This window comes from Taeniopygia guttata, chromosome 1A (assembly GCF_048771995.1).
Source record: "Taeniopygia guttata chromosome 1A, bTaeGut7.mat, whole genome shotgun sequence".
NCBI classification, from domain to species: Eukaryota; Metazoa; Chordata; class Aves; order Passeriformes; family Estrildidae; genus Taeniopygia; species Taeniopygia guttata.
Window position 1 is genome coordinate 8,741,643 of NC_133025.1, and position 14,618 is coordinate 8,756,260.

Here is a 14,618-nt window from a genome sequence, read left to right on the forward strand (position 1 = left end):
ATTGGCAACTGTTATGATAAGGTAGATGAAGAGGATGAAAGCTAGGACTGATCGAACAGCTGTGAGGGGCTCTGTTCCAATTGTATTTTGATTACTGATAAGATAACCCTCCCTTTTCTCCCAGTGATTTATCTCATTCAAATTACAATAACACTGAATTGCCATCAACAACAAACCCTGTGTAGTTTCAAGTTTCTGTGACTCTAGTGTAGCAAAAACCCAAAGGTGCTGATTACAAGTTTTCATGTTAAGTTTCTAAAAATGGATAAATCACTTACTGCACTATGTGATCTCATACACTTCACAAGCCTGTTTTTTGTTTCATTTGAGATAAAACTGATCACTTTCTGGTATTTCCAAGCAGCATAATTCTAAAATTATCTGAAAGCATAAGTTGTCAGGTTTTTTTTTTTTGTTTTTTTGTGGGGTTTTTTTTGGGTTTTTTTGGGGTTTTTTTTTTGGGTTTTTTTGATGGGAGGGTGTTGATAATTTGTATGTCTCTTTATTCTTCTATTCTTCTGCTCCTAAATATGAAATCAAAGACTTACTGGCAAAAGTAGTTTGGAAATATTGGAACAGTTTTGAACTGAAAGACATATAATCTGACCAGTTAAACTAAAAGATGTCACAAAACAAATGTTTCTGCAATTATCCCCCCCCCCCCAGGTGAAATGCTAAAAAGAAAAAAAGGGCAAATTAATTTTCCTTGTTTTGTTTTACAGCAGTTTGAATTGTACCACAAACTGTTGGCAAGTTATTTTTAATTAGGGTGGGTGACTGAACCATTCTCCTCATTGAGGTCCCAGAGATGTGTCAATGAAAGAAAACAATTGTGTTATTAGGTAGTTAAATCCTGGGTGAGGGGGAAAGGAGCTGTTATCCTCCAGGCTATTGGCCATTTTGCTAAGTATTAGACCTGGCATGGGGTCAAGCTGACCTGATTTCAGACTAGGGTCTTCCATTATATGTGGAAATACTCTGCTGAAGTGTCTCACTGTATGACAGCCATTGTCTCGTCTGATGGGGACTGGACTCCCAACAAGTACGGTGCCTTTTCCATGCTTATACTGCTGGTTTTGCCACATAGCTCTGCTGGCTCATGCCTTGCAGGAAGCTCTCTTGATTTCCTGCCAGTCCCTGTCTTTTCCATAACTGTTTGACTGGGGCACAACTCACCATCTGCACTCACAGCAATGAAATGGGGAAGCTACAGGAGAGGTTGGAAGTTAAAATACCCACTCCTTTCCTTGCATGTATCTAAGAATTCAGCAAATAATTACTCAAAGAGTAATGACTAATTTACACCTGGGATTATTTACAAAGATACACATGCTGATATACAGGCACAATATGCATCTGTGTAAGCAAGAAATACATGTGCAAACATGTGGCCACCTGATCCTCTGTAGCCAAAGTAGAAGTCTGGCGAGGGAAGAAGGAAATGTTCTAGCATGACGTTGTGGGAGGCACTGCTCACAGTTCAGCAAAATCCCTGTTTGATGGCATAATGGCATTGGCTCATCTTTTACCTACTGCTGGGAGATCTCCAGCGAGATCTTACTGCTGCTGGCAGAGGAATGCAGGTCGAGAGTTTTGTGCAACCAACAGCCCACTCATTGGCTTCAGGAGCGTGTTGTGACGAGCAGCGCTCCCTGTATGATCCAGTCGCTCTGCAGAGTCACCAGGAATAGGACAGGACCAGATTTGAATCCTGTTGAGGAAACTAGGTAACCTTCCCTCTGGTTTTTAGAGAAATTGATGTGCCCTTTTGACCCTTATCAACAAAAACAGTCTTGGCTGGTGTGTGTCATTGTGAAGTCTGTAACAGGGATGTAGGCCAAAGCCCACAAATGTTCTAAGTTGCTACACAGACAAACTCCCTCTTGCTAAAAAGATTAAAGATAGTTTGATTTCTAGTAGATAAGTGAAAATTAAGATGGTTTTCTTTTGTTATGTTCTTCTCCTGACAAACTCTACTGAGGGAACACAGACATAAAACAAGGTTTATGGTGGAATACCAACCATGGATAAAGAAAACTTCAGGATCTGCATGACTGTATTCATCTTAGCTATAGCTGTGGTTTTTTGGCTGCTTCTTTAATGAAGAAGTGTGATAAAAATAAACCAAATCTACATTCCTTGTGCATGCATATCTCGATGGATTTCACAGCAGGAATTTGGCCCTCTGTGTATATATACTATTAAGTTACAATTCCATTAGCAAATTAAATAACCACACATTAAAACGAAGGCAAGAGTTAGGAACTGGTTTTCTTCTGTAAATTTGCCAGCTCTCTCTGGCAACGTGAATGTTCTGACACAAGTCAGACTGGATCAACAGACACATCAGTTAATAGAGGAAAGACCATGCAGAGTCTACAGAAAAACACATTGAAAAAGGTCAAATACTTCAGGCTTCAACACTGGCAGAGAAAGGAGACTAAGATGGAGCAAGTAAGTCAGGAATGTGAATTAAAGCTAGTTGAAGTGGTTATTAGGGGCATCTAGCCCACAAACCCTGAGAAATTCAACCTCCATCTGGTTTCTGTGATCATCACATTCATTATACTATGATTATTTTTTAAGATATTGCATTTGAAACTGTTAGTTTTGGTCACCTGCAACACTTAATAAATGTGGGAATGAAGCAGCAATAACAAAAGCAATGACATCTCTTTTACCTGCAAAATACCACCACCCACTTTAAATCTACCTCATACAGCATTTCACAGACAATGCTGGTTGTACAGTGGTTAGCTGTATAGGGCTCATTCATTCCTGTCCAAAGCTACAGGTGTGACTACAGCTGAGGATGTGTTAAAAGGAAATGAGAAAATTATCTCAGGGCAAATACTGAAGAAATAGTGGAGCAATTTTACATCTGTGCAATAAAAATAACTGCAGAGATCATAGAGGAAGTAAAAAAGGAAAAAGACTTTAGGAATGGGCAGCCATTACCTGTCTGCATAGAACATGTCTAGGCCAACATTTAATAATAATAAAAAAAAAAAGGAAAGTATTTAGGCTATGCTAGTAGACAATATTAATTTCATTGATTCATTGAATGCATTCATCATTTCCTCTTGTCATTACAATGCAATCTTGGTTGTAAATCTTGGTCTATGTTATCACTGATCATCTAGTAACCTTGCCAGCATGAGTGATGGACTCTTAGTAGAATTGATGGATGCCAGTGCCCTTCTGGGACTGAGCCCTGTCTTTGCTCTTTCTCTCAGCAATAGACGCTCATTGGATACTGAAGACACTGGATAGTAAACACTTTAAAATTAATGAATTTGAGGAGGTAGAATACTTAATTTGTATTGATTGTGCAAATGCCATTGCTTTGCTCTTCAACACCCTGTTCCAGGGTGGCCTGTAAAGCCACATCCATCACTGAATGAACACGCATCAGTTAGAATTAACAGCAGAGGAACTGCAAAAATTATTTAGGATTTCTCCTCCTACTTGTGATGTAGCTCAAACCTACCTAAATAAATAGTGATTGAGAATCTTCAACACATAAGTTACATTTTTCTCCTCAGCCTATATTTTCATCCTGCTCCCTGACAGGGAGAAACCTGATGTCAACTGCTTTAAAATACACTGCTTGGAGCATGTCTAGGCCTAATCTTTTGGGCAACAGATCCTGGAAATCCAGTTGTCATCTGAAAAAGTCAATAATCTGACAATATGACACATACTGAATTGAAACCTAGAAGAAATGTCCCATTCTTAGAGAAGGAAATGGAATTTAGCTTTTAGTTAGACTTTGAATTGCATGTTCATGAAAAAACCCGACAGTGTTTGGGTTGCATGCTCTGAAAGTCACAGAAAATTAAAACTAAAAAAAACCCCCTATTATATATTTCCCTACACAGCCACACCTGGTCCTTTTAAGTTTTATTGTGGAGACTTATGAACAGTGAAGATGATGATGTAATTTACTCTTGGCCATAATAAACCTTAGACTCTAATGCTATGATCTCACTTTTTTCATGAATATTAGAAAGAAAAGAAAACATCAATCACCATCTGTAGATGTGAATATTTAGAACTCTGCATTAGCAAAATCATATCAGGCTTCTTTTAAGCCAAGTAGCTGTGTGCCTAACTGATCTCATTTTCATTTTTATCAGTTTTACCTTTGTGTAACATCGACTTCAGCAGACACTTGTCTTTACGCTGCAGTCACAGAGGGCAGAATCATACGTATACGAGTTCAAACCAACAAAGATGAAAAAATTACAAAGGTTTTTGACAGCTGTATTATAAGAAAAATGATCAGATACAGATGACAGCAGAGCATTTCTAGCCAAGAGAGAGTTTTAAGACAAGTTAAGCAATCAATCATCTACATCACTCACTATTCAGCGAGTCGACATTCAACATCTGAATCAGTCATTACAGAGTAAAGAGAATTAGTAAAGTCTCTTACAAAATGCAAATAAGTGAACTGGAGGACAATAGAGTCAAATTCTAGAACTTGGCAGGAAGCCATAAGAATTATTTTGACAAGACTGCTTGAGGTAATTTAATTGTTACATTTAAAAGAAAAATAATTTTTAAAAAGTGAGCTTCAGTCTTGAGCAGTACAATTTGTGATATAAATGTATAGTTATATTTAGTGACAAAAAGTGTAGAATAAGGAACAGAATATGGTGTCTGCTCTGATGCTTTGCGACACTGCTACTTGAATTAACTATTTTTGGTGGTAGTGAGAGTTTTCCAAATAAACACGAAGAATACTAAAGATAAAAGCTATCCCAAATGGTATACAACTAACAGTTGTATATTGAGTATGTTGCCTGCTTCAAAATCCACCTGGTGTAAGTGAACATCAAAAATAGGTTTAACATCTGCAGAGCTACAAAGCTGCAGGTGTGAAATTCTGTAAAATCATAAATATTACTATTACCTAGGTCCAAAAAAATCCCCACCTAACATCTTCCTTGTTAATACAAAAGAACGAGTTAAAAAGAAGGAAAATGAGTTGAAAATTAGGGAGAAACTTTTAACAGCAGTTTCTTCCTGATTTCTATCGTTATACGGGATGCTATCTTATACTCACTTCTCAGCTGGAATAATGGTGGGAAATGGGAGTGATCTTACTGAAAACTGAAAAGCCATAGAAGGTAGCTGCACTGTCAGGTGATTCCTGGACATGCAAGCATTTGGCATGTGGTCTGAGAGGAGTTACATGCATCTTTGGCTTGCACATGTGGCAGAATTGATGCAGATAATACATACCTGAAGCTCAGGCCATGCCCTCTGGCCATCAGCCCTTGGGATATGATGTTTTCACTCCCTTTCTCATCTGTCATCATGGCTCCATCAATGGAACTGCTCCTGCTCCTAAAGCTGGATGTTTTCCTTCTTAATTCACAAGCTTGGGGCTTGAACCATGTAGGATTTGTCATCACCAGGAAACTTTCTTATTGATGACTTACTAGTGAAGACATGCCTTAAAATGCTAGAGATGGTTTGGTTTTGGTCCTGATATGAATATAGATAGGCATAAAGAAAGTGCATTCTCATGAATATTTATACTATTATGATCTATATTAACTTATGGTAAAAGTATTCTTCAGGAAAATGTATATGACTTTGTTAATGTTTGAATAGCTAAGATAGTTCTGTGGATCCTTCTACGTTAAAAAATCCTGTCTATGGCAAATGCAAATCTCTGTGAGGAATACCAGAACTAGAAAATGACTCTTGAGTTTAAAGAGAAGGAAGCTTACTTTCTCTAGTTAAATTCTTGTTCCAAGCAGGGGAACAACATGCTGCCTGTGTGAAAAAGCTCAGAAGATAATACATTTAAGAATAGGTGCTACATGTTATTTTATCTCATCAGTTAGTCATTCTTATCCCTTTTCTCATAACTTATCTTTATGAAATGTTTTTTTCTGCTGGAAATAGATTTTGTGTTTAGATGTGGTTATCAGTCAGTTATCCCCAGGTTTATCTTTGCAAATCCCTATTGATTGAACAAAATTGAACTTTGTCCAACAGTTGATGAGCTACATGGATAGAACTTTACCACCTAAGTGCTAATACAGGTTTTTAATTGATTTCACTGTTGTTTCGACATCTTTGTAGAGCTGAATCTCACAAGATTCATGAATATTTGTTCATACCAAATATTCAGAGGCCCAGGTAAATAACGTTTTCAATTGTTTCTCCACCATAAGCACAAATTCCTAAAATTATTTCTGTACAAGTCAAAATAAAACTCTCTATTTCATTTGACCATATTAACAACAGAAATATTACCTTTATCTTACAGAAATGTTGGAATCCAACAATGTAATCAATTTCAATGGACTAGCTAATAGCTCCAGTTACCACACTTTCCTCTTGGACGAGGAGCGTGGTCGGCTGTATGTTGGAGCAAAGGATCACATATTTTCTTTCAACCTGGTTAACATCAAGGAATATCAAAAGGTACGTTCATTCATGTTCTGTACAATGTAAATATATACTTTGAAGGTTAAAGACTTGTTATTGCTCAGACTATGTTGTGCACTGTTGGAATTAAATAGTAAGTGTTTGGATGTCAGGAGTACTGTTACGACAAAAATATTTGCTGACTCTGTGAAAAGAAATTTATAATGAGCCTGTGACCTTTGACTATATAATCTACAATATTTTCTTTTCAGACTACAGAAAAGAAGTAAATGATAAGTGAATAATCCAGCTATTTCCCAAACAAGACATACTTTCATGGCAACTGCTAAAAAAGCCAAGCATCTGTTATGACAGTTTAAACAGAAAGGCCTTACTGCTCTGTATTTGTCTGCAGATAAAAGAAGCTATTTAGGAGTCCAAGTGTTGATTTTTCTTCTTTAACTCAGCACTTGTAGGCACTTTGCTCTGCTGCTTTTGAACCAAAACAGTTCCAGTATTAATAAAGGAGGAACAAGTCCATTAAATATTGCTGTTTTTGATGGAGATTGTAATTTTCCAGTAAAAGTTGGTCACTAATTAAAAGCTGACAAGCAGTTTAGTGTCATTCTTTTATTGGAGTCCAAATAAATAATTAAATTTTCCTTTATTTTAGTAAGACAAAATGACGAGAAGTTAAATAATAGGATGGAGGTTTCATTTATTATATTAAGTATTTTGATGGCACACTTTAAAATCCAGAGAGTACCCTTTTATGAGAGATATATTGCTTCAATACCCAGGGATTATTTTTTTTTCTTAGTGTTCCTGACCTTTTGGCCGTTTGACTATTAGCTTCCTAAAATGATAGCAATAAATACCTTGTGTTTTCTGTTCAGAGGGAAGACAGCCTATTCATTTGTATTCTCTAAGGATAAGAGGATAAAAGGAAAACTGAGTATTTTCTTTTCTATTCTCTTTAGAGCAGCTATAAAGGAAACTAGCTATTTATTTGAATTCTCTGAGGGATCAATAGCTTAATGTGCAAAACATCTGGAATAATTAAAGGAAAGAAGGTGTTTCCATTGCAGACAACAGCTCTGTAGAATGGGAGTGATTGTATTTTACATACTTACATATTCAGATACTTTTAGAACACTATTTAAATTTATATACAAATATTAATAGATTAAATAAAGAACTATCAGTAACATGGAAATGTATGTTAGCAACAGACTTAAAGAATTTAGACTAGATATAAGAATAGGCAAAAGGCCTTAAGAGTTTGGGGATCTATTTATTATAGATAGGAGAGTCATGTAAGACACTTCAATCAAAATTACAATGCAGCCAGTGCTGCACTTTAGCTCAAACTTCACTAGTTATTGCTTCTGCCATCTAAGAAAACTCCTCAGGTTTCTGTCTAAATGCTGATGGCAGCATCAAAACTCAAAAAGCCAAAATTTTCAATGTGCTAAAACCAGTTTGACTTAGCTGTCTTTTAAACCAAATTAGAGGAAAAGGTTTTACTGTGAAACTAAGGAGAAAGAACATCTGTCTTGAAATACACTGATTTGAAAAATACTCAGATTTTTGCCCAAAACTTGAACTAAACTTGAACCGGTCCTTTTGGGATATCTGAGAAGTTTGGTTAATGTTTTTCAACCTAGTAAATTTAAATTTTCACATCTCTGCACATTTTAGGCTGAGAATAGCAACAGGAAGTTGTGGGAATCCTCTGAGACAGAGAATGTGCTCATAAAATTTTCAGTCTTATTTTATAGACTTACAATGTTCAATTGCTGTTTGGATTTCATTAATAAAATTTTGAATTTAAAAAATGTTGCAAACTGTATTTTAAAATATCATCTACAACATCTCCTTTGACCCTCCAGTCATCTGCAGTCCATTTTTTTTTTTTTTAATATTTTGCCTTTTGCTTTCTATTAACAAGCTATATTGAACACCAAGTCTGTAATCCAGACTTAAGGCCATTCATATTGCATTATCTGAGGCTCCCAAATGAATAGCCTGGCATTTTATGGGAAGATCATGTTTTATTCTATATGTAATTCCTAAAAGCTTTTCAAAGAAACATGAATAATTGACTGTGAGGGTCTCTGGATTTTCTCTGTATGAGGTGAGATCCATTTTCTCCTAAGCAAACACTACAGAAAACCTATATTTAGGATTAGTTGTGTTAGGGTGGCTCTATAGAAACAGCATAAAAATTTCTATTTTGATGGTGCAATACTTGTCAAATACCATGGCTCCTTTTTCATTATTTAATTAACCAAACTAGCAAAAGAGTGAACTATTAGATGCACTGGAGAAGCAAATACCTCATTTCTGATGCTGGGACTCTAATGTGAGATTGTATTTCCATTATGTGAGATGTAAAAGATTAAAAGAATACTCAGTCAATTGAAAGCCAACCCTCTTATCATTAGGACTGGAGATTCTCAGCTGAAATTCACAATGCAGACTTCAAGATTGATTTTACTATGACACCTATTATTCCTGTTTTTGTTCCCAGTGTTTCATTTCTCTGTTGTCAAATTTTAAGAAAGAAAAGGAAATAAGGGAAAGAATGGGGTGAAGATAAACTGGATAAAGGGACTCTGTAAGCATTTGGCCTGCAATTTGTGAATGCTGAAGCATGAAATAACACAATGTGATTTTTGTTTTGTGTCTTTAGATTGTTTGGCCTGTATCACATTCCCGAAGGGATGAGTGCAAGTGGGCTGGAAAAGATATTGTGGTAAGTACAAATCTTTTTAGTGTTTTTTTCCTTTTATAAAACACTGTAAATATTTTATTATGTCCTACTGTGTTAATTCTTAAAGTATTTTTCCTACTCTGTAAGGTCACACATCTGATCATAACTTCACTCTTGAGTTTTCTCTGTCCTCTAATATAGAAGAGTAATTATAATACCAAGGGTTTCAATTTATAAATGGAAATCATGCAGATGAAATAGAATTTATATACCAAAGAGAAAAAAAAAATTTAGTAAGAAAGAAAAAAATATCAGAATGAGAAGTATTAGCCCCTGCATACTCATCTCCTGATGATAAGGTACATAATGTTTTGACCCATTTTTGCCGTGCTCCAGGTCCCAGTTCTCAAGGGAGTTCCAAGAAGTGCTTTCTCTTTGTAGCATCTCTCTGGAGCCAATAGGTTCCCCAGAGCCCTTTCCTGCATGGAGTTCAGAGCAATATTGAGGTCAAGGTGGTGTAAACATTCTGCATCAGTTTTGGTGCCTAGGAAAGATGCTGCTACACCAGGAATCATTTTCTGTACATTTTCCCTCATTCCTGTGTACATCGTATTCCCTGTATTTATGAGGTAAGAGAGACATAGCCAGTAGCCCCCAAATAGCAATCATTCCACACTGACAGTAACTGTCTTCTTTATAGGAGCAGTGTGGGAAATAGGGCTGAAGAAGGGGGGAAAACAGATAAAAAATACATGTATGCAAGAAGCCAAACAAATACTTGCATAGCAAAGCCAAATGGGAAATCATTGTGGTTGCCAAGGTATAAGTGAGAGTGGAACTTGGCCCCGTGTGTATATGCTATTGGCCTGATTTTCAGAGATGATTCTGTAAAATATTCATAATGCCAACCATATGCCTCTAGAGAGCTCCATTTGAATAATTTCCTGGGTCATAATAAAAATAGTCTCATCAGTCTTTACCTAGGCCATAGAGGACAGTTGTCTTCAAAAAATGCCATCTGGGAACAGTAGAGGTAGCTTGGGTAAAAAGTAAGAAATATGGGCTAAGCTAAATATGTGATGGGACAGCTGAAATGCCAGATACCCAGGCTATCTCATTACACAGAAATAATGCATTTAAATTAATCTGAGCTCATGTCTACAAATAATTTTCAGGAGTACTTTGCAAAGTGAAGCTTAGAATATCGAATATTCAAGGTTAAAAAAAGGGCCAGTGTTAAATAGATGAGCAAATTAACTAACCTTCCTGTTTCATCTCATGTGAAGTATTATGATATTACATTAAGTTCATGTGAAGTATTATGATATTACATTAAGTAGATTTTTTTTTAAGACCGGAGCAAAAACCTGGAAAACTAATAAGAGATTCAGTACCTAGCATAAAAGTTGTAGTTTTTTTTTTTTAATAATTATTTTTAGAAATTTACCCTAGTAAAAAAGAGTAGGCTTTATACATTTCACTAAGCTAATTCTAATTCAGTTTAGTTGTTTAAAATTGAGGAGACACACATTCTGGAGTAAGCTGAGAGGTCCCCATCTGACTGTGGTGAGCTTGAGAGGACTGCTTATACTGTAACTTTTTATTCACCTTGATTCTTTTGCTTCCTGTGATACTAGGACAGCAACACCTGCTGATCATGAGTAGGTGAAGCCCACAACACTGTGCAGTGCAGTGTGTAACCCTGGCAGTAGATCCTGTAAGGTTAGATCGTGTAAGGTTAGATCCTGTAAGGTTATTTGGGACGGTTTTGAGTTTTTTGGGGGTTTTTTTTGAGGGTTTTGTTTTTTTTGTGTGGGGGGGTAATTTTATGGTTCTCTACAGGAGTAGGTGAGAAATAAAATAAGCATGTAGGTGACTATAAAGAGGGAATACATATCTTCATGTGATCAGAACATTATCTTTAAATATTTAGAGCTACCATGCCAAAAACCAGTGCATTACAAGCAACATATTTAATGCAGCTTCTTTAACTCTAATTAGGCATAACTAAAAAATCTTATTTTCCTCTCTTATTTATTTCTTAAAGCCATTGCCAGTACCTTGGGAGTGTGAAATACAAAGGCCATAAAAATAATTCAACAAACTCTCATTAGAGGGAGCAGGAGAAAAAGAGGACAAATAAAGTGACATACAAACCAGGCTTGCTACAATACTGCTTTCAGCATGTACCACTTCTAAGATATTATATACTCCTCACTTCTGATGGCTCAAAACTTTCTACATGACAGTCTATACCTCTGTATTGAGGTCTTTTTTTTTAAAAAAAACCCTCCTTTTAATTATTGATCTCCAGGGTAAGTCGGTGCTGAAAATGCAGCCCCCACTAATGGGCCAGGTGCGCTGCAGCAGCTGCAGCACAAGCACAGCCCCGGCCCTGCCCCACTGCTGACCTCAGCCATGACCTCGGAGATTTCCTCTCATAATTAGAAGAGGTAATTCAGCGTTGTTTTCACTCCTTCAGAGGGATTCCTTATCCTGATGCTGTCAGTCTCAGCAGAGCGGCTTCGTGCCTCAGGATGGTCCACGCGGGATTTGAGGGGAGCAGCCAGTGGGGCCTATTCCTGCTCTCCTGCTGCCCCTTTGTTACTTAGTCATTTTAATTTCTGTTTTTAAAGGACTTAGTATATGGTCATTACTTAAGCTTTACTCACTGTTTAGGTAGATGAAACTTTTAAATCTATATTTTTACTTTATGGATTTTTTTCCATATGAGTAAGCTGAGAGAAGTTGCTGAAAGACTCCCCCCCCTCAGCTATGCAATACTTACTTAAAGCAGAACTTCTCTGAAAAAGGTTAACTGCTAAAATATAGACTTTTTTTCCAATAAAATCATAATTACTGACCCATGTAAGTACTTTGTATTACAATATATTTCCATTTCCTCAGTATAGAGTATCACAAGCACCAAAGTAGCATTGTTCATGAAAAATTAAAGGCTATAAATAATAAATAGGATATTTGCTTACGTAATTCAACTAAATGAGTAATTCTGTGAGGATTTCTTGCTATTCTGACTTCAGTGTCTTATTTGATCTATTCTGGTTTTTGTTAGTCCTGTGAATATTTCTCATTATTCCTGGCCAGACTTTAGTAATGATCAAAGAAGACGAAGTCTCTACAGAATAATTCTCAACTTTTATACTGAACTTACAGAACAGTCATGTTGCTAGTCATATTCCTCACTAGTGAGCCTCAATGTTTCATTTATAAATACAACAGTCACCTACAAATGCACATGGCAACCTCTGCATTAAATGTGGGATAAATAACAGGTAACTAACAGAAAAATAAAAAAAAAGTGGCTACAATTCCATTCTGACATTCCTGGGATATCATAAACCAGCAGAGCAGAGCTTGGTGGTTTACAAAAGTTATCAGAAACACTCGTTACTTTTGCAGGTAGGCATAGAGCAAGGATACATTCATGACTGGAAACCTCCTTAAACTGTTAATTTGTCATTGCTTTGAAAGTGTTGGCTGTTTTGGCTGTTTAGTTGATACATGTCTGCATTAGATTTGCACTGTAGCAGTAGTTCACAAAATACACAATTAATCAGAGAAATTCCTATTAAGGGGTACAATAGGTTTCTATGACCTGAAAGCTTAACAAATATGTTTTTGAAGGGCACCTTAGGATGTTACTTTCAAGTATGATTTGACTATCCAATTTATTTAGCCACTTTTAAAGACTCCAGGTCAAATTAGATTGTTGAAACTGTCCCTTCTGGCCTTGACATGTATAAATGTATAAAATTTCAGTAGGTGCTTTAATAAAGTCACATAGGACAAGCTGCACGATGACAGACACACTTTGCACACTGTGAGATATCAGCTTCTCCCTGGATGTTTCTGGTGAGAAATCTACATTGATGTACAAACAGATACAAAGAGTACCAAGTACTTTTACTTGGTACCAGCAAGTTTCTACATCTGCTCTGTCACATGAACATAGAGTTACTCTATCCAGGTCCAGAAAGAATTACACTTCTGTGTGCACAGCTGAAGTGTACCAGCCCATTTGCATGTGGGTAGGCAGTGACTGTATTATAATATAAAAGGAGATAGGCATCTACCTGGGCTATTTAATTGGAATTAAATTTTACCTAGTTATTATCTCTCACCTGATTCCAACTGTGCTTAATATTTATACTTAATAGTTCTCTTGACAGCAATTTAGAATCACTTTAGGTCAGAAACCTATTTCCAGTGACAAACCAGCAAGGCTCTTTACATATATTTAATGCCATAGCCATTTTCTGTGCAGGCTTCTTTGCATTCAAGTGTGGCTAGCACACATTCAATTTATTGTTCATGCAAGTAGAATCACATGACTGTAATGTAATTCTAATTCACCATCTCATTTGTTACAGTAGTATTTAAAGCCAAAATGTTCATATGTGATCTTAGTTTACGGTTTCTGTAAAGTTTTCCATCCCTCCCTAAATATAGGAAAGCAGAGGACTGATCTGTAGGTTTATGGATCCATCAGTATGCAATGATTTAATTTGGAAAGAAATAAAGAAAAATCAAAAGAATCCAGAAAGTAAAAAGCGACTCAACAAGTGTCCCTGAGCCATATCTGGTGATACTTTGGAAAAAACATAGTTGGCTATAATTGAACACGAGTCCCTTTAACTCATTTTATTACTGTTGTTGCCTTAGGGAAAATAGAACATAGAGGCAGAAAGTAAAAGTAATTCTTTTCATCTGCTATTGTAAACAAAGATCTGAAGAGGGAATCTGAAAATTAAATGTACAATGCTGGCTGGATCTAGAAAGCATGTTTCTAAATTCATCTGACAGGCACAGTTTTTCCAGTCAAATTACCTCTGGTCCTTTGGGTGTGCCAAAGTGAAGTTCATTCCTTTCTGTCAGGGTTCTTCCTTTGCAGGACATCTACAGCCAAATTTCCAGCTTTTCTCCCACCAACCTTCATTGCCATTCCTTTTTCCTTTCTGGCTTCTTGTCTCCAGCACAGCAGTAAAATTCTTTAGCAAAGCCTAAAGACCCAGGATGCCCATGCAGCCTGGGGAAAAGAGAAAGGTGAATGTCTCCTGGGATGAGGGGGAAAATGAGTAAAAATCCAAAAACAATCGGTCTCAAATGAGTTTGGGGACAGAATTTATTCTCAGTATAACCTACTACAAGAAGAAAAGTGTTTTCTGTGATGTGTAAGATAAATAGTGCTAGATCATATTCCTTTGTACTCTCAGCTGTCCCAGTTAGTGTGCTGGGATTTTCAGCTTGAGGGCTGCTCACCCCTTCTTGTCTGTGTTCATTATTTGGACACAGTTTCCTAGCAAAGCATTCCTTACTGTTTGGGAGATGAGAGAGTGAGACATTTGTAAGCCACGTGCAGCTGTAATACTGCTGCTTTGAAAAACTGTTGTGCATAGACTACAGACAAAAGAGAAAGACAGGAAAAAAGCCCTCAAAACCACTTCACTCAGAGGTGAACTGGGCTTGGTAAAAAAGGAGTTAAGGAGACTGG

At 36.6% G+C, this 14,618-nt stretch overlaps 1 protein-coding gene across 1 annotated transcript in view; it reads left to right on the plus strand.

The window, feature by feature from the left end:
* SEMA3A (semaphorin 3A) overlaps nt 1-14,618 on the plus strand; it is a 164,173-nt gene that overhangs the window by 41,453 nt on the left and 108,102 nt on the right. The window contains exons 2-3 of the mRNA XM_012568879.5: nt 6,290-6,447; nt 9,086-9,148. Coding sequence (XP_012424333.4) covers nt 6,290-6,447; nt 9,086-9,148 — 221 coding nt within the window. The remainder of the gene's footprint in view (nt 1-6,289; nt 6,448-9,085; nt 9,149-14,618) is intronic.